The sequence below is a fragment of the Carlito syrichta genome, unplaced genomic scaffold (genome assembly GCF_000164805.1).
Source record: "Carlito syrichta isolate Samal-C Ts95f unplaced genomic scaffold, Tarsius_syrichta-2.0.1 Scaffold125966, whole genome shotgun sequence".
Taxonomy (NCBI): domain Eukaryota; kingdom Metazoa; phylum Chordata; class Mammalia; order Primates; family Tarsiidae; genus Carlito; species Carlito syrichta.
The window spans coordinates 30215-55299 of record NW_007070062.1 but is presented as its reverse complement, the minus strand read 5'-3'; the positions used below and the strand labels follow the sequence as shown (position 1 = coordinate 55299).

The 25085-nt window shown below is 39.5% G+C and overlaps 1 protein-coding gene across 1 annotated transcript in view; it reads right to left on the bottom strand.

The window, feature by feature from the left end:
- HHLA2 (HERV-H LTR-associating 2) overlaps positions 1-25085 on the bottom strand; it is a 56134-nt gene that overhangs the window by 23174 nt on the left and 7875 nt on the right. The window contains exon 4 of the mRNA XM_021707789.1: positions 16526-16560. Coding sequence (XP_021563464.1) covers positions 16526-16560 — 35 coding nt within the window. The remainder of the gene's footprint in view (positions 1-16525; positions 16561-25085) is intronic.

Below are 25085 nucleotides of genomic sequence, written 5' to 3'. Positions count from 1 at the left end.
TCTGGTCCCCTAGAAGCAGAGCTCAAGACAAAGCACTTATATGGGAAACTACATTACACAGGAGGGTCCCGGGTACTACTCGTGCCTTCAAGGGCCATTTTCCAGCTCAGACTTCAATCATGAAATGTTTCTTCTTGCCAAAAGGGTAGATTATATAATTCTCCTCAGTAGCATTGTACATAAGAAAGAATATAGCTGGACAAAATGGCCTTTTTTTTTTTTTTTAAGCAAAATGCTGCAAAGCCAAGAAAACAGACAAAAGAAATCGCCAGGGTTAACAAGGCAGACAGCAGGCGTTTTGTCAAGCACATAAAAGTGGTGAGCAATTGAACAAGACTCTATTAAATGACGTTAGTGTTGAACATGTGCACATGTAAGGCCAAAGACTTCTTGAAAATAGTCACCTCTCTCTTTAAAAAACGCACTGATAGGTACCCACAGCATACCCCATGCCTCTGGGAAACCAGTTTATTCTTTCTATATACTTCTGCTCTTTCTATACTGTTTTCCCACCAGTTCAGTGTGTTATCATCATCAAATAATTTAACAAAATATTATGTTAACTGATGAAGTGGGAGGCCAAGAAAAAAATTAGTATTTCTTCAATAACCAAGTTGAATAAGATGAATGCTTTGGAAAGGCTGAATAAAAGCAAGTCACACACACACAAATCTGTTATTGGATTAGGTGCGGGAGAGACAATGATAAACAACTGAGAGCAAATTGTAAAGGTCTAGAAGGAGGCGGACTCTTTTGCAACAATTTGAATGTACAGTTCTCTGGCCATTTTCAAGAGACAAAAATCTGGAAATACTGAATACTTCATTATTGATTCAGCTTGTTGTGTCGATACAGACAAATAAAACAGTGGCCCAATACTGAGGACAAGACCTTGACTCCCTCTCCTCTTCCCCTCAAAATAGATGAAGCTTTTATGTTTTAAATTTTAAAAATTCAGAATGTGTCATTTGGATAACTTAAAAAATAAAATACCGGACCAACTACTGGGCCTGATTGTGTCAGATGTAAGGATTTCCACTGAAGTAATGAAAGCTCTAAAATGATATAGTGAACTCTCACCACAGTTCATGGGAGACAAAATTTGTGTCACATAAAGGAGGATTAGAAGTCCATAGATTGGGGTGGGAGGTCAAAGAATTTGAGCCACACAGAAGTAGGAAGCTTCCTTCCTAATGTTGACTTAGATTTAGCACCTAATTCTGATATCAGAATTCTGTCCTATGCTGGTCATGGTTGTTATATTTAACATCTTCTATGGTACAGTAAGTGATATATCCAGTATTCCTCATCCTCTAGTAGGAGATTAACCACTCCCACTCAATCCCTGTGTCATATTTTCAAATCCAAAAGTAAAGAAATCTGCCTTGGATCTATATATCAGAGTGTTGGGGTGAGTGACCCGTAACTGAATATTAGAATCCAAGATTTGGTGTGAAGAATAGGCAAAACTCAATCTTTACTAGACTTATTCCTAACTACATAGACCGTTTAGAGCTTTCATTAAGTGATGCTTTATAATAGACTGCTTTCTGGAAAGTTCTTTTGCCTATGCACACCCGAATTAGTGACTTTCAGTCCTTAGAATTTAAAGTAGTTGCTAACCCGACTAGCAGATACACAAGAATAGAAAGCCTCCTGGCCCAGTTCTGTGTATTCAGCTCAGTGAGTCATTTCCAAAGGACAGTAGTTATCATGTTTGTTTTGTACCCGTGAGTTTTCTCAGAGTCAATTCTGCCAAATAACTTTTGTTTGTAAAGCTCCATTGCTTCAGCCCCGTCTTCTACTCACAACCCATTCCTAAGTTAGAGCCAGTAATCATGCAAGTTCTGAGAAACAATAGAAAATAAAATGCTTCACATTTATGCTGACCTCCTAGGAATCAGGACTGGATTTTTCTTTATATGGTATCCACATACTTCCACTGTCATCCAGCATGTTTCACATCTTTCCTGCCATTAAAAATACACAATGTGAGCATCACCTATGGGTCACAGACTGTACAGGGATGAGTCAGTTCCTAATCTCCGAAAGCTCCATCTGGTACCAAAAGATAGGTGGATTGTGCAAACAAATAAATCATCATCCAGAGACACAGGCAGCAAGGACTCCCACCAGGTGTTGTGGAGGGACAGAGGAAAAACACTTGTGCCTGTTGGGGACAGGGTATTAAGAAAAGCCTCCCATAACATCAGTTTTAACGGACAAGAAGACCCTGGTCAGGAAGGAAGAGTGGAGGAACATCAAGAAGGACAGTTATTCTAGGCGAATAGTAGAACAAAGGTGCAGAAGCAAGAGACAACATATATCCTGTAATATAATTATACCAATCACAGAAACGCAAATCAAAATCATGATAAGATACCATCTCACACCAGTCAGAATGCCTACCATTAACAAGAAAAACAAAAACAGATATTGATGAGGTTGTAGAGAAAAGGGAATGCTCATACAATGTTGGTAGCAAAGTAAGTGAGTTCAGTCCCTGTGGAAAGAAGTTTGGAGATTTCTCAAAGAACTAAAAATAGAATTACCATTCGACCCAGCAATCCAATACTGGGCAAATACCCAAAGGAGCATAAATCATTCTGCCAAAAAGGTATCTGCTCTCATATGTTTATTACAGCACTATTCACAATTACAAAGACCATAGTGGATTTGGATAAAGTAAATGTGGTACATATACATCGTAGAGTACTACACAGTCATATAAAGAATAAAATCATGTCCTTTGCAGCAACGTTGATGGAGCTGGAAGACAAGTGAATTGGGGAAGAAACAGAAAACCAAATACCATATGTTCTCGCTTAAATGTGGAAGATAAACACTGGGTACACATACCATAAAGATGGGATCAACAGATGCTGGGGACTTCTACAGGGGGTAGGAAGGGAAGGGGTAGGGATTGAAGAATTACCTATAGGTACCACGTTCACTACCTGGGTAACAGTTTCAATGGAAGCCCAAACTGTACCATCACATGGTATACTCATATAACATGCACCACCTGAATCTAAAATAAAAATAAAAAATGGAAAACAAAGTACCAATTTGGCCATGTGGAAAAGGCTGGAAAGGTATACAAAGGATAGATCATAGCCAGTCTTGTAAGCCATGCTAGAAAGCTAAAAATAAATTCAGATTTGTGTTTTAGAAAGATTACACCAGTGGGATTATAGCAACTGATTAACAGGGGTTAGCCCATGAGCAGCAACTAAGTAAACGTAATAGGAAACCACTTAAATAAAAACTTTAGTATGAAATGGATAGGATGTGAAAGGGCACAGTAAGAGATACAAGTCCAATGACTCTGCTTCCTTGCTAACAGAACTCCTTTTCTGCCCTGTTGTGTTGCAGGACATAACTACCTCTATCGAAAAGGTCTGAGAAAGTGTCCAGGAAAGGTAAATGAAATGACCACATCTGGCTCAGGATGGAGTAAGAGCCTCTAAATTTGGGACGGGTAGGGTTGGGTTGGTGACTATCGTGAAGCAGAGTTGGGTCTATGGTGAAAAATGGAAGCCAGTCAGAACTCAGTTTTTGTGGAAATTGAGAATCCACTGACTAACCATGTTTACATAACTTGAGTGTTGAACTCCATCAAAATGTATATATGTCTACCTTCTACTCCCAACTTTGGGCTCAAGGAAATAGGAAAGTGTGGCCAGCCTCTTGCAGTGCTTTGTCTCCAAAATTAACTACTGAAATGCAACTGAAACAAACACACATACAACATGCATATACACCATTTTGGTGCTGTTTTGGTCAATGGGTTATAAACAGAGGTCTGTTGAAGCAATTTCTGTAGAAACTTGATTCCTTATAAGAGGGATTGATCCAAGAGTAGAACTTGATGGAAAACCCCTCCTTCTACTATCTGAGCATTGATTTGATGTCTGGAGCAGCAGCAGCCATCTTACAGTTGTGAGGAAACAAGTCTGAGGATTAAAAAGTCAATATAACAAGGATGATAGAGCAAGTAGATGGACAAAAGCTGGGATTGCAATGACATTGTTGAGTCCCTGCTCCTGCTTGTTCCAGATCCCCTACCTCTAGACTTGCTGTTAATTCAGTAATACTGCTGTTTACTAATTAGTAAACTACTGTGAGTTGGGTCTTCGAATGTCTCCAAACATTCCAGCGTGACAAAAAGTGAAAATAGCTGATGAAGAAAAATAACTGATGAAGAGCAATTGACACATAAACTCCATTTTTGTTTACATAAAAAAGTCAACAACAACCCTCTCCTTTCACCACAACAAAATGTTGAAAGAAGATGTGTTATATTTTAAGAGTCATGTAAAGCGTAAGAAACATACATTTGCTTGGTAATGGTAGCAAAAACTCTTTTAATCTTGAAGCTAAAACAAACATTAGTTATGAGCCATTGAAAGTTTGTAGCAAGTTTAAATGTGCCTTATGGTTGTTATAGGACTTTTCTGACAGAAAAACCACATTAACTTTAAAGTTCCAATTTCTTTTTAGTGTCAACATTAAAAGGAAAATTCTGACTCTCAACTGAAGCATTATCTTGCAAATATGAGTTTTCTTTTACACAACAAGAGTTTGGCTAGCTATTTTACTCTCTAGGACCCCTGTTTTTTATTTTGTTTAAAGAGAAAAAAAGTCAATCCTTATTTTCAAGGGATCTTTAAAAGTAAGGCTATAAAGTATTAAAGTAACTTCACAGTATGCAGATGGGACTTGGGAATTTATAGAAAGAATGAATTTGACATCCCATGACATAATCATGTAAATTTCAATGCCATGCATTTAATGTTAAAGTCATAAAATGAAGGCTAAAGAAGGGAAAATATAAAAGCTTTAATCTAGTGTGTAGACTTTCAAATGCAGACAACTTGAGTGTGACTCATTTGGACACGTGGGTATGTTGGTCCATTTGTATAACTCAAACTGCCCAGATATATCAAGTAGGTCAATCTCTGTTCAGTTCTATTTTTTCCTATAATTAGAAATTCTCCTATGGAGTTTTCTGGGTTTAGTAAAGACACTGACAAATTCAGGAACAGACAGGGAAGGGGAGAAGGAGGGAGAGATCAGCCAATGTTGAGGGATATATCAGATAAGATTTCTTAGAATGAGGCATCTTTTGCCCATGCCTCCAACTGTTTAGGCAGTGAGATTTGGGGCCAGCACGATTCACTATGGAATGAATCTCCTTGCATTGGCTTCCAACCCCTTACTGCGCAAAGATAAACTACCAACTTCTTTAAGAAATATAAATTCTCTCATCCATTCCCCTCTCTATCAAACTTATCTTCCAGCAATTCTTCCCTGTTGCAGATCTGTGTCCTCCAGTCTTTTTCTAGACCTTAGCCCTTCTCCTAACTGCCCCTCTTCACTTAGGGGCTCTTTCTCCATATCCATACACATTAAATAACATTTGTGACCTATTGTTCCCTTTAGTTATGACCATAATTCCCAACAATCTTTACCTTCTGAGTCTCACCCAGGACCACATCTATTACCACTCCTTCTCACTCCATGATGACTATTTAAAGTCCTTTGAATCAGACTTTTCTTCCTACCCATCCTGAAATTATTTTTGAAAGGCCCAGTGACACAACTGACAAACCGAAAGACATTCTTAAACCGCATGAGAGATATTCAGCCACTCCTCCCTGGCCAAAAATGAGGTGTTTTCTGTATTTGTGGTAAGCTTTGAAGGAAGAATTAGCAGTTCAGAAGAACAAATTCAGTAAGGAAAGATGGATGAAGGAATCAGTGTGAATAATGTATATGAGGAGATACTATCTGCTTTAAAAAAATCAATAGTTTTTATCTTTTCTACTGTTATTTCATTACCCATAGCATTGACAGTTAACCTTCCAGTGCCACTAAGCTAATAATATATGAATTATGTGTATATTATATGCTATTTGTTAATATAGCATATAGTAATATGCACTAGTTCTAAATACAATCACATGAAGTATTATAATTTCCATCTTATAGATGAAGACACTGAGGTTTTGAGAGGTTAAGTAACTTGCTCAAGCTCACAACTGACAAATGGCAGAGTCATGACTTTTTAAACTATGTTAGACTCATGACTTTAAGGCCCTCCCCCAACGACGCCACTGCGAAACCTTACAGGTCACATCAGTGATTCACCACCTCAAAGCTATTCCCCCGAGAACCAACTATGGAAGAGCAGATGGTTCCTTCCAGTGTAGATTTAATCTTTTTGAGAATCTTGACTTTTCTGTGACTCTTGGCCCTGGTTTCTAGAGGTTATTTTCTCTCAGCAAGTGGTTGATAGTGATTGTAAAACCATATATTGTTTTACAGCCATAACTACTATTAGACTCATTTCCCGTCAGGAAAGAGGTTAGTGCAGCAGTTCCAGAGTGGTCTCTCTGCTTCTAGAGGCTCAACTTTCCTATGGATAGGGCAAACAGGCAACCTTTTAATTATTAATGGTAGTGTTAATAGACAGTTTCACCTGCAAAACTGCCCCAGTTTGAATGATAAATTATATGGTCACTCTACCTATGTACCATTGTAATCTTAGTGTTTTGGAAACATTGATTTCAATGTATAATCCATCTACTCAAAAATCAAGGGTTCCTGCTAAGAGTATAGGGGACATTTCTTCCTGCCCACCTACCCTGACTTCAGGACAACTCTCCTTCCCTGTTTCATTTCACACTAAGGGGACGGTTAATCATTGTTGATCTTGATGTCCTGCCCTCTACTCCAACCAAGGATAGGCTCCAGGTATGAATAATTATGGCAACCTGTACAAGTGGGGAGAGAGCAAATGATCCAAAAAAGGCTAGAGCACGACTGGACATTTTTTTTTTTTTTTTTTAGTTGAAGTCTCACTCTGTCGCCCAGACTGGAGTGCAGTGGCACGCTCCCTGCCACTGCAGCCTTGACCTGCTGGGCTCCGGCGATCCTTCCGCTCAGCCTTCCAAGTAGCTGGAACTACAGGCGCACGTTACAATACCCGGCTAGTTTTTGATTTATTGTAAAGATGAGGTCTCGCCAAGTTGCCCAGGCGGGTCTCGAACCCTCAGGCTCAGGCAATCCACTAACATCGGCCTCCCAAAGCACGGGATTACAGGCTGAGCCACGGAGCCCGTCTACAACTGGACATTAAAACAGGTCTCTTTCTGCTATGCTTGTAAACTGGGACAAGGTATTTGGAAACAATGGCAGCAATAATTCCTGCCACATGAACAGAACTTCGCAATAGAAATCAATGATGAGGAGTAAAGAGAAAGGCTGAGTGTGCAGTCAAGTGTACCATAGAGAATATGAGTGCCCCCAATAGGCATGGCGTCATGACTTTGTTCCCACATTTCTTAATTTAATTTTAATTTAATTCTGTAAACGACTCCAGTATCTTTCCATTTTATGTATGCTAACAAAATCCCTTCTGCTTAAGCTCATAGCTCATTTGAATTTGGTTTCTATAACTTGCACATAAAAGTGTTCTGACATCTCATCCCCCAAAAGTTCACCTTCAAAAGTTCACTTTCAATTTAAAATATGAAAAATATTTTAAATAAAGACCCCATTTTCAACCCGGCAGAATGGCAAAGATATATAGACCTCTCTCTCTCTCTCTCGTAAGTTTTTTTTCCTCTCTCTCTTTAGTTTTTTTCCTCTCTCTCTTTCTCTCTCTCTGTCTCTAAGTCATGAGCCTGACATAGTTTAAAGAGATATTTATACACACACACTTATACATTTAATATTCAATTCTAGGAAAGATACCTGGAGACAGTTGCTTTTATCATTGATGATGCCATATGCTGATATTCAACTATTTGGAAAACAATTTGGTGGCATGTATCAAATGCCTTTAAAATTGCAAGAACTTTTGTATCATTTAGGATGAATTTAGTAACATGCAATAAACATCCTAAGGACTTTAGCAAGAAGGAAATTAGAAGGACACTGGGGAACCCCAGGACTGAGGGAAGCACAACCAAGCATAAAAAGAGCAAAGCCCAGACAATTCCAAGAAAGTCAGCAACAGAAACCCTGGAGACTGACTGAGTTCTGTTATTCAGTGAAACTTGGTTCCAGTCAAATTCCACCTGGGTAGGACTCTATTCTACTTCCCAGATTCCTTGGGGAGAGCAAGTTTTGGTTAGGTACTTCCACCCTTGGGAAAGTCAGCAATGGCTAGGACATCCAGTGATGGGGGAGGGAGAGAGGACATCAAGATATAAACTTCACAGTCAACTCACTGGATGTATATTTCTATGTACTCACCTTTGGGGCAGTGCACATGTGTGTATACATGCATGCATATACATGTGTGAACACACATAAACTCTCTCTTGTACAGCCAAAGATGCCTCTACCTCTACCTAACACCATCTAAATACTCCACGAACAATGGCAAGCTCACTCATCTTCTCCAGAATGGGAAGAGACCAAAGTTACATACAGCTGCTGCATCCAGGAGTAATAATATATTTCACAAGATCAGTGTTTTTCAAGCTATCCATAGTAAAGGAGCAGTAAACTTTTGCTTCTAATCTGCCATGGACAAATTCATTGAGAAAATGCAATAAAAATAAATTGCTAGACAAATGAAATTAAAAAGAACATAAAATGCAAGCCTCAATTTTTATTATTACTTACAGTAGGCATAGAAATTGTAATGCAAATTTGACAGAGTAATTGTAAATACTCTCTATTTCCATACTTTTCTCATCATGAACCAGTAATAAACACTAGCACCAGTCTGCAAACCCCCCATTTTAAGTAGTACCGCTCTAGGTGATAACCATTCCTCCTAAAATATGTTTCAACTTATGGTCCAAAAGGCATACTTTACCATCATCAATACACTCTCAATACAGTATGTGGAGAAAAGAGGAGAAAGCACTTTGTTATAAGTCACAACATGGCAAGCAAAGAAACAGATCTTTCTTTCTGCACTTTTTTCCTAAGCCACAGCTTGTATTAGGTCTTCCCTTTTCTACTATTCATTCTGTGATCTCCTTACCTTTGGCTAGCCCCTCAGGTATTTCCCCAGTGGGGTAACCTGAACCTTGATTCTTGAGCTGTTCAGTTCGTACTGGTCTTGCACATAGAGGGGCGAGAGTCTTCCATTCATATTTCCCAGTGAGCACAGAAAAAAAGAAAGGGTTCTACTAAATTTCGATCCTATTTTCCGAGGTGTAGTTGTGCAACAGAGATTGCATCTCCCCTCTCTAGGCAGAATCAACCACCTCAGCCAGCCAACACAGTATTCCACTTTCTGCCATTTGTCCCTTGGTGTGAAGAACCCAAATGACTAGTTTCAGCTTTCAATTCAGAAGAACCACACTCTTCTATGAAGAAAGCATTCTTCCCTTGGGTACTAATGAGAGATGAGTGAACTTAAATGGGACAATGAGTAAGAATTTTGAAAGTAGTCTAATTAGTTATAATTGTTAGACATATCAGCCCCTTCTCATTCTTTGGTTCCTAAATCCTTGCCTTCTAATTGGGAAAATAGCGTCTTATTTCAAACATTGATGGAGAGCTTGACCAGAATTCAGCAAAGTAGCTGTGTCATCAGGCGGAGGATGCCATCAGGCCTCTGAGATTGCGGGGCTAAGTCCTTCCAGACCATTCCACCTTGTCATAAGTCTAATAGCTTCCTTAATAAAGCAGTGAATTACATTTGATGAATCCGTTGCCTTCATTCTTTGCCTCTTCATGGCTAATTTGGGTGGAACAACAAGACGGCGCATGAAGCATTTGGGAAGTCTGCAGTTGGTAGTTCTGGCAGAGGCATAGCCAGGAGGATAGAGAATGCTGCTCCTTTCCATCGTGGGACCAATTAAATATGGGGCGGACCACAAAAAAAACCCAGGATTAATTTTTGGAGGGCAGGCCCCTTTGCAGATTTTCCTCATTAGGAAGTGTTCTAGGAACCCATCAGCATCAGTGTACCAGCTAACATTATTGTGAGAGTCTATGTTCAACTTCAGTGATTTTTTTTTTTGGAGATTCTTTCAATGTGTCTGCCCATTTCATGATGGGTGATTTTGAGTGTACCTGCCCACGCCATGCTGAGTATTAAGCAATTTTTGATCAAAAGTGGCATGACCCCCTCCTCCACTCTCCCTATTCACCCGATCTCACCCTGAAAGACATTTTTTGGTTGCTCGCTTCCCCAGATGGAAAAAGTCCTCAAAGGGAAACATTTTGTTACTGTAGAAGAGGTGAAACAAAAAAATGGCAGAAGCACTGTAAGGCATCAAAATTGATGAGTTTAAAAACTGTTCTGAGCAGTAGAAAAAGCATCTCAATAGGTGTATTGCATCAAATGGAGAGTACTTTGAAGTGACTGGTTAAACATGTAAAAATAAATGCACAGTTTTTTAATAAATAAATTCCAGTGCTTTGGGGTCCCCCTCATATAATTTAACAAAGAGCTGACTTGTGTTTGCAGGTATAATGCCATATCATAGATGTGGGCTGGACTCTAAGTCTGACAAACAGAACATTCAGCCGTGGTAGTAGCGTGGTCTGTTTTGATAAGGGAAAGTCTGTGTGGTGGAGTCTGTAGAAAGCTGCTATCCCTACTCTCATGGTTGCCTTAGTCATGTTCTATTTGGATGCTCATCAGAAAGGCCCCACTGCAGAAGAGGCTCTCAGCCATGTGAACAGATATTAATATTGTCAGGTCTGTTCAGTCTCCTTTCATGCTTGGTCAATGGACTCCTGGACTGTCCCATGTTCTAGATTCATTCTGAATGTTCCATGCTCACATTCTTTTCTTCAGTCCCATAGTCAGCCTTTCATATTCTTGACCAACATCTCCGAGAGCTGGCACAGAGCCTGACTTTAGGTTTCATCCTTATGCTAGAAAAGCCACGATGAGATGAGATGTATTACTCAACATCCCACCTAGCAAGAGGCTTTTCCCTTCCCCATCATCTTTCAGGGGCTCTAAAGCTACAAAGTCTATTTATAGATTGTTATCCTGAAAAGTCATTCTTTGTACTCAATAGCTCGCCAAAGGGACTCCCCAGGAGGCCATAAGCACAGCTTGCAGATAAAGCAGCTGTGTCGTAGGCTCAGTGCGCATGTAAGCAATCTACTTGTGGAACTTATGTCTTCTTTGGGAGCTTGATGGAACACTGCCAGACACATTCAACTTTGTTCTTGCTTTACTATGGATTCTGGATCCCTGATTTGTAGAATCTAAAACTCAAACATTTTTATGCACCGTGCACTAACTGATTCACTTAGACACATTTCCCGAAAATAATAGTTATTTGCTAAAGAGAGCAGAGCCTTTCTCCAAGATCTAGAAGCTCTCACTGCAATTCTCCTATCAGGATTGACTCATGAGTCATTCAGTATTCAAATATGCCTTAGTCACTGCATTCATTTCCTCCGATGAGGAGACAACATATAGAACAGCAGTTACAATGAGAATCACCACCTTATTCAGTAATAATATTGGGGGCAAATTTTCTAGCACCAGCTCCATCTTTTCCATGAGTCAATCTCCTGATGGGCAGATTTGTCATTCCAGCTTCCATGAGGTGGATACTATGGGCTCCCACAGTATCATCTACTTCCAAAATGAAAATGACTTCCTGCTGTTACCTGGGCTCCTCACCATCTTCTGTTTCATCTCCCAGCTCTCCTATCATCTGCTTCTCTGCATTCAATTCCCTCTGCTATAAATACAGGAATTCCCCAACATACAAACAAGTTCTGTTCTGAGAGAGCGTTTATAAGCCCAATTTGTTTTAAATCCAAGAAAGCTAGCCTTGGTACCCAACTGACACAATTGGCTATATATTTAACAGGCTATACTGACAATTGATGGATAGAAATACATGTTAAAAACCAAGTGTGAGCAGGGCTCCGTGGCTCAGCCTGTAATCCCAGCACTTTGGGAGGCTGAGGTGAGTGAATTGCCTGAGCCCACAGGTTCAAGAACCACCTGGGCAACTTGGTGAGACCTCATCTCTACAATAAATCAAAAATTAGCCGGGCATGGTAGTGCATGCCTGTAGTTCCAGCTACTTGGAAGGCTGAGACGGAAGGATTGCTGGAGCCCAGCAGGTCAAGGCTGCAGTGGCCAGGAGCAGCCACTGCACTCCAGTCTGGGTGACAGAGTGAGACTCCAACTCAAAAAAAAAAGCAAGTGTGTATTGTTAAAGTTCATAACTTGAAGATTCCTATGTAGCGGACTTACCATACTTGAAGTGGGTGCTATTTTCTTGGATAGACTCTACCAAGTGGATCAGCCAAGTGGACTCACATTTAGCTGTGAGATATAATTAACATATTTTTCTCTGAGTATATATTAGGAATGTCTATCTTGGGCAACTTGCATCCTCCGATTGGATTCCTGACTTTTTAAAAATTTTATTTTTAAATAAAGGCTATTGCAATAGGAAAGCCAAGTGGCAGTTATTTGTTTACTTCATATTTTCAAAATAGTTGAACCAAAGCAACTCCATATCCTTGGCTATTTTCAAAGGACTGAATGATACGCATGTAAATATTCATCTCTTATCCCTATCTACTTTGGTTTGGCTGTTGCACATTGATGACTCCTGGGGAATGAAAGTTTTGTTTTATATCAAAAAGTGAAAATAAAAACTAAAAAAACCCACAGACCTTAAAGTCTGGCTCATCAATAATTCCCAAAGATTCCATGTTTAATTTGAGCCAGAGATTTCTACTTATCTGACCATTTCCTGCACCCTGATGGTTGCGCTGCCTTTGGAGCCATGACTACATCACTCAGAGTCTGCAGTCAGCTCTCTCAGCAATACTCCTCCTAACTCTGCTAGTTTAGGGATCCAATTTTCACTACACACTCCCATATGCAATCCTGGCCTATGAAGAACAACAATGTACATTTTAAAGGATTCTGCAGCCTGCCTCAGCAATCTACCTCTCATGGGAAGAAAGATTCTTCTGGGCCCTGAAGCAGAACAGAATAAGAGATAGGTAGGTCAGACACACACATACATACATCCAAACCGATATTTCTAGTTTGTACAGTCTTTGTGAGCCAAAAAGTACCCAGCATAACAAAGGGGAAGGAATTCAATGTCACGTAGCATAGGACAGCATTCAGTAGTAGTTTGCACGTACCAGGCCATCAAACTTGAAATTAAAGCTGGCTGCCTAGGCTAGCTCATTGAATGCAGACTACCTGGTGAGTACCATAGCAATGATTTCAGTGAGATCTGAATTTCTGAAATTTTCTCTGAAAATGTTTTCTTCTCCTATACCCTCTAAGGCATGTATGTGCTGAATTTCAATTAATTTTCTTTTGTTGTTACTGAGAGAGCAACAATAAAAGGCCAGATATAGGCTTGAGCCATATAGGGTTGCCAGATAAAATATAGGCTGTCCAGTTGAATGTGAATTCAGATAAACACGAATAGTTTTTTAGTATGGTCTATGTAATACTAAAACCAATCATTCATTGTTTATCTGCAATTCAAATTGAACTGGGAATCTTGTATTTTTATTTGCTAAATCTGACAACTCTATGGGTAGGAACAGTTGGCACTAACTTCTTTTTACATAAAAGAGCCCTTGGTGCTTTTTGTAAGGGAATAAAAAGAAGCAGGTAAGAACTAAGACTATGGCATGAGATTGTCTAGGTTTGAATCATGTCACTGTCCCTTAATGATTTATACAACTTTGGACCAGAACCAGCTCCATTATTTGTGGGGCTGAGGTGTCTCATCAGCCTCCATTCTCTTCATTTTGGCAACAGGACACCAGAGCTTCACCTCCTAAGAGATGCCCAGTGGCCTGTGAGGTGACAGATTGATTAGCTGTTTGGCTACCACTTACCAAGCAAGAGCTTTTACATTTCTGCACTAGAACATAGAATGGAGCTTCATTGCCTTTTAAGGTCTAATGGATAATTCCAAATATTACCTTTCTCTAGGTGTCTGCTGTATGCAATCCACCACCAATATTACTCAAGTGTTTCTTTTTGATGGCAACAGAAAGGAACCTAAAATAATCAGCAAATCATAGATTTTTAAGTGAAAGAGTCTATGATTGTTCTTATAACCTGAGAAAGGGCTGTGCAGACCAGCTTTAGGAAGGACAGGAATGGGAGCAGCAACATCAAAACCCAGCTATAGAAAGAAGCCTGATGTCTCTACGCCAGGTCTGTACCTAAGATGACCCTGCTGTTGTCTCTGCTTGGATGTCAGGCTTTCTTTTTTTTTTTTTAATAGCTTGAATCCAAGTGTTCTATTCTTGGATCAGGGTCAAGGACTGAGAATGCTGACATGACCAGAACCTCCAAGGGAATCAGTATGCACTGGGCACACACCGCAGTCGGAGTCTATTATAAACTGTGCCCCAGCAATCCTACTGTTAGGATTCAATACAAGAAAATACTCAGGGATACAATAAGTATGAACAAGTCTTACTGCAGTGAAGATATGGAAGTAATTTAAATGTCCAAGGATAGGGAAGAGATAAAGTTGTGGTATGTAAATGTACATTCTTTATGAGGTAATTTTTAATACCAGATTGATTTAATGTTCTCGAAAGTTCTCACATAAAGTTTACAATGCAACTTAGAGTTTTACAGTAATTTCTTTTTACAGAACATACACCAAACAATTAAAACTCATCAGTTCCCTCGCCTAGATATAATTTTTCCCAGTTCAGTGGCCTCCATTTTTCTGGTTGATTGTTTTTGAGACAGGGTCTCATTCTGATGCCCAGACTGGAGTGCAGGGCATGATCTTGGCTCAATGAAGCCTCAACCTTCTGACCTCAAGTGATCCTCCTGTCTCAGCCTCATGAGTAGCTGGGACTACAGGCATGTACGACCATGCTCGGCTAATTTAAAAAAAAAATTGTAGAGACAAGGCATCACTATGTTGCCTAGGCTGGTCTCAAACTCCTGAGCTCAAGTAATCCTTTCACCAAGGGCTGGGATTATAGGCACGAACCACTGTGCCAGCAGCCTCTATTTTTCTGAGTCAGGAAATTTTTCTAAATTAAAATTCCTAAATCGACTCCAACTTACCTTTTAAAATGGAAGACCCTTGTTTCCTAAGCTAACTCGTCAAGAGAAACTAACTAACTTGGTCTAAGATTTCAAGATCCACAGAAATGCAACATCTTTTATGAAACCTCAATCAACTCTAGTGATCTCACTTGTCACAAGACTTCTCTACATCATGCTTGCATCACTCATGGAACCCTTACACAGCTTTCTGTGGTTAGTTTCAAGAGCATGAGAGAGCTTTTTAAATTTCACAATGTTTATTCCAGGGTAGAAGGAGGGAAGGAGGAAGAAAGGAGAATAGGAAAACTTGGACTATTCTAGTTAAGAGATGCCTAAAAGTAAAGAAAACATTGATAGCCAAATGCAGTGTGATCTGTGATTAGATCTTCAGTCAGAAAAATTGCTCCAGGACTTCTCAAACTGATGTGCATATAATTTACTTGGTTCTTGTTAAAAGACAGTGGGCTGGGCATGGTGGCTTATGCCTGTAATTCTAGCACTTTGGGAAGCCGAGGCTGGAGAATCACTTGAGCTCAGAAATCAGGAATTTGACACCAGCTTGAGCAACATACCAAGACCTCATCTCCACCAAAAAAATAAAAATAAAAAAAAGTCAGGCATGGTGGTGCATGCCTGTAGCCCCAGCTATAGAAGCTCAAGGCTGTGGTGAGCCATGGTTGTGCCACTGTACTCCAGGCTGGGCAACAGAGTAAGACCCTTACTCAAAACAAAACAAAACAAACAATAAATGACAGTGATGCCTAAGATGCTGGTTCAGGGATCAGAAGCAATATTCCAGAGGGCATTTTGAGGCCTACTGGAAAAATTTCACTGTATTTTAAACAATACTTCAATGTTTCCTTTTTATAGAGTGACAAGGATATGTGATTGCATGGGGTAATTTCACGTGCAGGAGACAGATACTAAAATGTTTAGGAGTGAAATGTCATGAATCCCGTAACTCACTTTCAAGTGAATCAGCAATAACATTATATAAGTAGATGTGCATATGAGCAGAAAATGGGGTAAAATAGGAAAAACAGGAATCTCAGTGAAAGGCAGACGAATGCACACTTTTCTATTCTCTTCAACTGTTTTCTGATTTGAAAATCTTCAAAATAACAAGCTCAATAAAAAGATAAAGAAAAATAATGCATATCCCTAGGCTATATTCCACAGGGATTGAGTCAGTACATTTGGAGTGAGGAATCTGCATTTTAACAAACACTCCAGAGAGTTCCATTATAGTTTGCATCCAGACCATACTTTGAGAACAATGTTTTAGATATTAGTGGAGAGTATTGTTTGCTTGATGACTTGCATTCTTGAAATGGTTAGGGCCCCAGGTTTGAAACAACGTAACAAAATGTGGTAGCTGTAGTCTGGTTTGCCTAGAAACCTTTACATTCTCCTTGTTCCTCTAACAGCACTTTCCTTCCTTGGAGATTTTACTCCCCGGTTCACAATTTGAGGAGAGATAGATAGAAATGACACCCACCTAACCCTTACCTTTCACAAGCAGGCACCTGCAGAAGTTTTCTATGCTGAATAACAAAATAACATAAATTTAACAGCTTCAAAGAGCATACATTTATGATTACACAGTCTCTGTGGATCAGGAGTCTGGGCACAGCTCAACTGGGTCTTCTGCTCAGGATTCCACCAGGAGGGGGTCAAGGTGTCAGCCAGAGTTCCAATCTCATCTGAGGCCTGGGATGCCCTTCCATGCTCACTGGTTTTTGGCAAAATTCGGTTCCTTGCAGCTGCAGCACTGAGCCCCTCAGCCACTAGAGATTCTCACATTTCACAGTGCCACAGCTTGCTTCCTCAAGGCCATCAGGTGACCACTGCTTTAAGTCTCCAACCCTCACTAAAGGATTCACTGGCAGATCCACCCAAAATGAACTCTTTTGTGGTTAACGAAAAAAAATCTATTGATATAGGACCTTAATTAGGTATAAAACATCCCTTCACTTGAGTCATATAATGTAACCTAATCAAGGCAGTGACTATCCAATCATACTCACAGGCCCTGCCCACATGCAAGGGGAGGGAATTATACTGCATGTACCCCGGGGAGAAAGAATCTTGGAGGCCGTCTCACAGTTCTGCCTACTACAACGCCTTTGGTGGCCCTTAGACTGTGTATAATGGTCACTCCCACTTCCTGGTACTTAAATCCCTGTACAATCCTCTCCCACATTGTGCCAGGGTTGGTCTGGGTGACCAGCAGAAATTAGGACCTTCTGAGATTAAGCTATGAAAGACGCTGTGACTTTTGCACTGGTTCTTTCACTCTGATGGCTCACTCTTGGAGAAGTCAGCTGCTAAGCTGTGTGAATAGCCCTGTGGAGAGACCCACATGGCAAGGACTGAATCCTCCTCCCAACAGCCACATTAATGAGCTTGGAAGCAGGTTCTCCAGCCGCTTCAGATGACCGCAGCCCTGGCCAAACTTACCTACAACCCCATGAGAGACCCCGAGCCAGAATCACCCAGCTAAAGCTGCTCCCAGATTCTTGTTGCTCAGAAACTGAGATGATACATGTTTGTTGTTTTAAGCAACGAAATGTTAGAGTAATTTGTTATGGTGCAAAAGATCGCTAATAAACACCTGACCCAGGCCTGACTAATCTAGGAAGAGTGAAAGATGGCTGCATCCCTCGTCCCTAGCAACACAAGGAGAAGCACATATGCAGTAGGAATTAATGAGCCCTCAAAGAAAGGGGCAGAGCTCAAAAGTCAGTTGATGGTGCAAGAGTGGCAGTGGTATTTTTTTAGCCTCTGGATCTAGTTAGCCGTGAATTAGTGTTGTGTCTGTTGTTCCCAGGATCATGAGCAAATACATTCCCTTTCCTCCATGTTAAATCCAGAAACTTCAAAGTACGTTCAGCCCAGCCGAAAACATTGTGGCCCTCTCTCCAACTCCAGCAAGTGTGGATTTATACTGATAGGCAATGTAGTCAAGCCAAAGACAGTAATTTGTTCCTGTCACGCTCCACCCTCTACCTCACCCCTGCCGCTGCCTTGATGACTGTAATTAAGTTGGTTTGAATCTGATTTCTGTTCACTTTCATCCAAGAGTTCTGACTCATAAAAACCCTCTGTAGGATCAGTTTCATGACTCACTCTGGTCATTTTTTCTTTTTATACCATCTTTTCCTTTAAGGTCATGTTAGCTGATCCTGAATCATATGTTACGCCATGCTTTTTAGGTTCCTTGGAAAACAAGTTCCGTTTACTTGTGCTTCTAAGAAAGCTCCTACAGCATTTTCTCCCAGGGAAGTCTCAACATGCTGAGAATATAGCAATTTGGCTAAATGATCTACATTCATTCCAGGGTAAATTTCCTCTGTAGTGTATGGCTTTTTGCTTCCTAACTTAGCTAATCAAACACTCTCTGGGTACTGAGCCAACTGTTCATACTAAAGCAGCCTGAGCAGTCATTGTGAAGAGAAACACAATAAACAAATCCCACGCATGAATCAAGCGAAAATTCCGAGTTCTAAGATGTAATATCTCCATACTTGCTGCTCTCAGTGCAAAAGAGTCTTTAGGGACCCCACACGTAACCCACAATTCTGCCTCTACCCAATTCTGAACTGCAGCAATGAGTTATCACAAATTGGAATCTTTCTCCATGAGTCTCCTTCCCTGCATAACCAATACTATTTTGATTTTCTCCTAAACTACCACTACTAATGTGACACAGAGACAGTGCACTTTAAAAGGCAAAAGATTTGTGCAATCTGAAGAGAAACAAAAGTGTGAGAGATAGTGCATTTTAAATCTATGGTCATTAGACAAAGTCAAAAATGCCATCCTAACTGCCCTCCCCCACAATTCCAAAATTTACCATTTCTCAGAAAAATATATTACACAAAGTCTAAATTCACCTCAATAGCATCAACTCTTACTACATCATTTTCTTCAAATTAGCCTACCATTCACAAAATTTGGTCCTAGAAAAAACTCAAGTTAAATAATCCTATTAATAGTCTTGCCTTTGGGTTCAACACATTCTGAGCAGCCAGGAACTGAGTTGCGAGTGTACAAAGGAATTGGTATAAACAACAATTTGCATTTTTACCCTAAAGAATGTTCTCACTCTACCATATTAGATAAAATCAGAAGCTCTAGAACCAGGCTACTTGTATTCAAAGCTGTGGCCAAGTTACCTAACTCCTCTCTGCCTTAGTTTCATATCTGTAATATAGCGATAATAGTAATATCCACCCCTGAATCATTGTTATAAGGGTTACCTTAATAATATTTGCAAAGCAGTTAAAATATTCTCTGGTAGATAGTAATTATTAAATAAATAGCTGCACAGATGCTATGGAAACCTGATTGTATTTTGCCCCACTTATCACAGAATGTGCTTTAGGATCACTCAGAAGAGGCAACACCATCACATCTTGTGTAGGGTTAGTACTCTTCTACATGCTGTGTGAATAAAGTTAGATTAAGGTGATCACAGAGTCTTAGTGCTCCAGAAGACTAGCAAAATAACACATAAATCCTCTTTGGAAGAAGATATTATACCAAGCAGAAAACTTCTATAACATTTTTTGCACATATAATGTCTGACACACAGTAAAAAAAAAAAAAAAAAAAAAAAGCTAGGTACTCAGAGACAAGAAAACAATCAAACAGACAGAAGTAACTGAAAATAAGACTCACAAGCCCTTCAGATGTTGGAGTTTTTAGATACAGACTTTAAAATAACCACACTTATTTTGTTCAAGGCGACGAGACAAGACAGGGAATTTTGGCAGACAACGGAAAACCATAATAAAGAACCAAACAGAAACAGAAACTAGGAAATAATAACTGAAATTAGCAACAGTTGAATAGATTGATTTATTAGCTGATTAGACAGTTAAAGAGAACCAGTAGCCTGGATATTGATTGATCAGAAAGAACCATTCAGAATGAAGCAAAGAAACAAAAAGATGGAAACATTAGAAAGAAAGGTAAGAAACAGGATACAGTAAGAAGGTGTTACATAAGTTTTAGTGGAATTCCAGGAAAGAGAAAAGAGAAAGTGTAAGAATTACTTAAAGAAATAACGAATACAAATCTTCCAAAACTGAAAGATATTAATTCATACATTCAAGAAGCCCTATAAATTTCAAACAGGATAAACAACCAGGTGCCTTATATCAAAATATTAACAACCAAAAAGGAAGAAAAATTTAGAGCCATTAAAAAAAGCAAAAAAGGCAGGCTGCCTTCAAAAGAGCAACAGTTAGGCGAATAGATTACTTTATAAACAGAGGTAATAGAAACCAAAATGAAAACAAAAACAAGACAAAAACACACACACAAGAGAATATCTGCAAAGTGATTAAAGAAAATAATTTCTAACCCAAAATGATAGCTCCCAAAATATAGCTTCCAATCAAAAATTGTAGGAAAAACATATTTCAGGAATAAGGTGAAATGATTTTCAGATACACAAAACAGAATTTGTAACCAATAGGACTGCACAAAAAGAAATACTACAGGCATGTTTTTCAGGCAGAAGGAACATAACGCCTGGTGAAAGTTCAAATTCAGGAAGAGATATAGAGCAATGAATATGGAGCAAATTTATTTATTTTATTTTAATTATTTTTTGAGTTTGAGTCTCATTCTGTTGTACAGGCTGGAGTACAGAGGCAGGCTCACAGCCAATGCAGCCTCAACTTGCTGGACTCAGGTGATCTTTCCGCCTCAGCCTTCCAAGTAGCTGGAACTACAGGCACGTGCCATCATGCCTGTTTCATTTTTGATTTATTATAGAGATGAGGTCTTGCCAAGTTGCCCAGGCTGGTCTCGAACCCGTGGGTTCAGGCAATCCTCTATAATCCCAAAGTGCTGGAATTATAGACATGAACCACCGCACCCAGACTTGGAGCAAATTTAAATAAGAAGACTGCTTTTTCCCATGGAGATGCTAAGGAAGTCAGTCTCACCTAAAAAGCTAGAACACCTGTGGAATCTCCTCATTGGATGGTTGAGCCTTGAAACAACAGAGAAAATGTGAGAAGTCATTCTGAGCAATCGAGAACACTTGGAACTCTGTGGTAATGAGCGATCCAAGCACCAATCTCCAACAGCTTGGGTTTATTGCATGTGCTGCTGTGGAGGAGGCAGATGCAGTCACAAATGCAAAACCACCAAGGTGGATGGAAGAGTTGTGGGACCAAACAGGGTTGTCTCAAGAGAAGATTGTCAAAGGCCAGGTGACCACTTCACTGTGAAAAAGATATTTGTTGGTGGCATTAAAGAAGATTCTGAAGAATATCATCTAAAAAATTATTTTGAGCAGCATGAGAAAATTGAAATGATTGAAATCGTGACTAACCAAAATAGTGGAAAGAAAAGGGGCTTTGCTTTTATAACCTTTGATGACCATGACTCCATAGATAAGATTGTCACTCAGAAATACCATCCTGTGCATAGCCACCACTGTGAAGTAAGGAAGTCTTCTTGAAGTAAAAGATGGCTAGTGCTTCACCAGCCAAAGAGGTCAAAGCGCTTCTGGAAATTTTGGTGGTGGTTACAGAAATGGTTTTGGTCATAGAAGAAACCAGTTTTTGTGGTGGCTTAGGTGGCAGCCGTGGTGGTAATGGGGATGGCTACAATGTACCTGTAACGATGAAAGTAAGTTTGAAGGTGGTAGAATCTACAATGAGTTTTGGCAATTACAACAATCAATTTTCAAGTTTTGGACCCGTGAAGGAAAGAAACCTTGCAGGCAGACATTATGGCCCCCACGGTAGTGGTGGCCAATACTTTGTCAAATCATGAAACAAAGGTAACTATGGTGGTTCCAGTAACAGCAGTAACTGTGGTAGTAGCAAAAGGTTTTAATTGTTGCCTGGAAGTAAAGCTTAACAGGGGAGGCAGCCAGAGAAATGACAGGGGAGGTACAGGTTATGACTGATTTGTGAACACAGCCAAGCACAGGGATGGTAATGCTTTGTTAGCACAAAGACAACATGTTTTAGGCAATACGGATTTGTGTGGGCAAAAACTTGAGAACCGTAATTGTGACTAACTGCCTAACAGGTTATTTTAGTTTCTGTTCTGTGGAAGGTGTAAATCTTTTCAACAAAGGGGTTTGATGTAGTTTAGTTTTGGGGGTTTTGTTTTTTGCACCTGTGCTGTTGATTTCTAAATGTAATCATCTGATCACGATACTGAATAAATGTGTCTTTCTCAAAAATAAAGAAGCAGACTAATAACAATGATACGGTTTAAAATGCAGGCATTTTAAATATAGATTAAACTCATTATTGACATTCATATTTTAAATATGAATTAAAGACAGAATTAAAGGACATAACAATAATGGCCGAAGAAATTAGAAGGGGCTAAAAGGAGTTAAGGTGTCTAAAAGAAGTCTGAAGACCTTTCATTGCCCATGAAGATTGCAAATATCAATTAACATAAGTTTTTAAGAACCAATGAGGTATATGTATTAATTTTGCGGTTCAAAAATAAAAAATAAAAAACTAGAAGAATATATTACTTCTAAGGTAGAAAAGGAGAAAATAGAATTATGATTTGCAGCAAGGCAAATTTGCAGAAAGAAGGAAATTTTGAGTGGGGGGACACAGAGATGAAAAGAATAGAAAGCACTAAGTCAAATACAAAGTAATTTATACTGTACGATTCAAATTACCTAGACTTCCAAAAACAAGCAGACCTAAACTATAATGTTTAAGGATCTATTCTTAGGTAGTGAGTGACACCTGGAAAGTAAGGAAGAGGTTACCATGAAAGTTAAAAAGTGGTCTTCTTTGAGGTAGCCAGAACAGGTAGTGACTTGGAAGGGTTGTGAAGGAGCCTTGTGACAGATTAGGAATGTTTTATTGCTTGGGTAAGAAGGTGGTTACCTGATGGACTTTTCTTTTGTGCTGATTCATTTAGCTATATTTTGTGTACTTCTCTGTATTCATTCCATTTCCATAAGAAATAATTAAGGCATAAGGGCAATCTAAAAGTGCTGATGTGGCAAAACCTTCAGAAACATGTAGTTAAAATAAAATAATGTATAAAATAGCAAAAATTGTATGCTCTTGTTTATATATTTAAAAAACTCACATAGTTATATATATACTTGTATTAATAAATAATTTTTCAAAGCATACATAGTAATAAATGTAATCTGCCCACTGCCTCTGAGATGGAGACTAGGACTCTGGTATTTATGAGAGTCAGGGGCTAATGTTCATTTATATACTTTTACTGTGAAAATAACCTAATCTTTGAATTACATTTTTTAATAATAAAAAGTCTCACCAACCAGTGATTTAACATGCAAACAAAAGAGGGTTATCATTTGATGAAATCACTGTTTTCAAGCAAAGGGTGGCACTTTGAAATCTTAATTTATGTCTGCCATTTTTAACCAAGAATTGTAAATCATTGCCAAGTGTCCTCAAAGGGCGGATCAAATTTTGATAACCAAAAAGTGAAGAAAAGTGTCTTTTATTTTAAAGGGATACCCATGGATTGTTTATCTTTCCATTTCCCTCGCATAAATGGAGTAGAGATAGGTATAGATAACTTGTTTTCATTTCAGCTTGTTTCTAGAGCATTGTGATGCTTCTCATCTGCATTACAATAGGGTGCTACTAAAAAGAGGAGGCAAATTTAGGGTAAACCAAATGACTGAATTTAAGAATCTGCCATAAATTGTGAAATTGTACTTTAGGTTTTTAGTCATATAAACAAGTAGATCAGATCAGAATCCAAAAATATGGGTAATCTAAATTGTCAAAGCAATTAGAACAAAATATAGCGTGCATTTCAGGTATTTAGCAGTAAATGGAAAGATAGCACCTATTGTCAACAAGGTATAAAGAAATGAGTCTCCACCCCTTCTGGTCTTGCTGACTGAATCAGTTATGGACATTTATTTATTCTAGCAAGCAATTCTGTTTTGACTGACTTCTGAGAGCTGGAACAAGCTTACCAGCAAGAAACCCAGGGTAGTTCACTCCACCCCAGCTGTTCATATGTTTGATACCTGGTTTACCCTACAGTCTTTCCAAATGTATAGCGAGCTTCAGGTTTCTTAGAATCCACTCATGGCCTCTTCTTCCGAATACCCTGGAAGGTCTTCTTATAAATTCCCAGGATATAAGAGCCTAAGACCCAGAGACTGCTGAATTCATCCTGTCCCAGAAGCCTTCCTCTAACAGTGATGACCATACTCTCCTCACACAACTAGTTTTGTATTTACCACCAACATTTAAAAAAATCTTCATAATACTTAGGACTATATGAAGCGGGGACTCCTCCCAAAAAAACAGAATTATTTTTTGGAGGGTAGGCCCCTTGTAGTACAAGATTACCCCACTAGATAAGTGTTTTAGGAACCTATTGGCATCAGCGTACCAGCAAGAGTTGTGAGATACTGTGTTTAGCTTCAGTGAATTTTTGGGGAGATTCTTTCAATGCATTTGCCCATTTCAGAATGAGTGATTTATGAACACTGCCTACACTGCACTGAGTGTTCAGCAGTTTTTGACCAATGGCATGATCTCCCTGCCCTACTATCCCTACTCACCTGATCTCTCCCCAAGCAACTTATTTTTGTTTCCCTGTATGAAAAAGTCCTCAGCCGGGTGCTGTTGCTTATGCCTGTAATCCCAGCATTTTGGGAGGTGGAGGTGAGAGGATTGTCTAAACCCATGGGATGAGACCAGCATGGGCAACATGGCGAGACCTCCTCTCTACAATAAATCAAAAAATTAGTTGAACATGGTGGCATGTACCTGTAGTTCCAGTTACTTTGAAGGCTGAAGCAGAAGTATCACCTGAGACCAGCAGGCCGAGGCTGCGGTGGCCCCGAGCATGCCACTGCACTCCAGCCTGGGTGACAGAGCGAGACTCTGACTCAAAAAAAAAGAAAAGAAAAGAAAAGAAAAAGTCCTCCAGCCGGACTCGGTGGCTCAGCCTGTAATCCCGCGCTTTGGGAGGCTGAGGTGAGTGGATTGCCTGAGCCTGCGGGTACGAGACCCGCCTGGGCAACTGGGCGAGACCTCATCTCTACAATAAATCAAAAAAT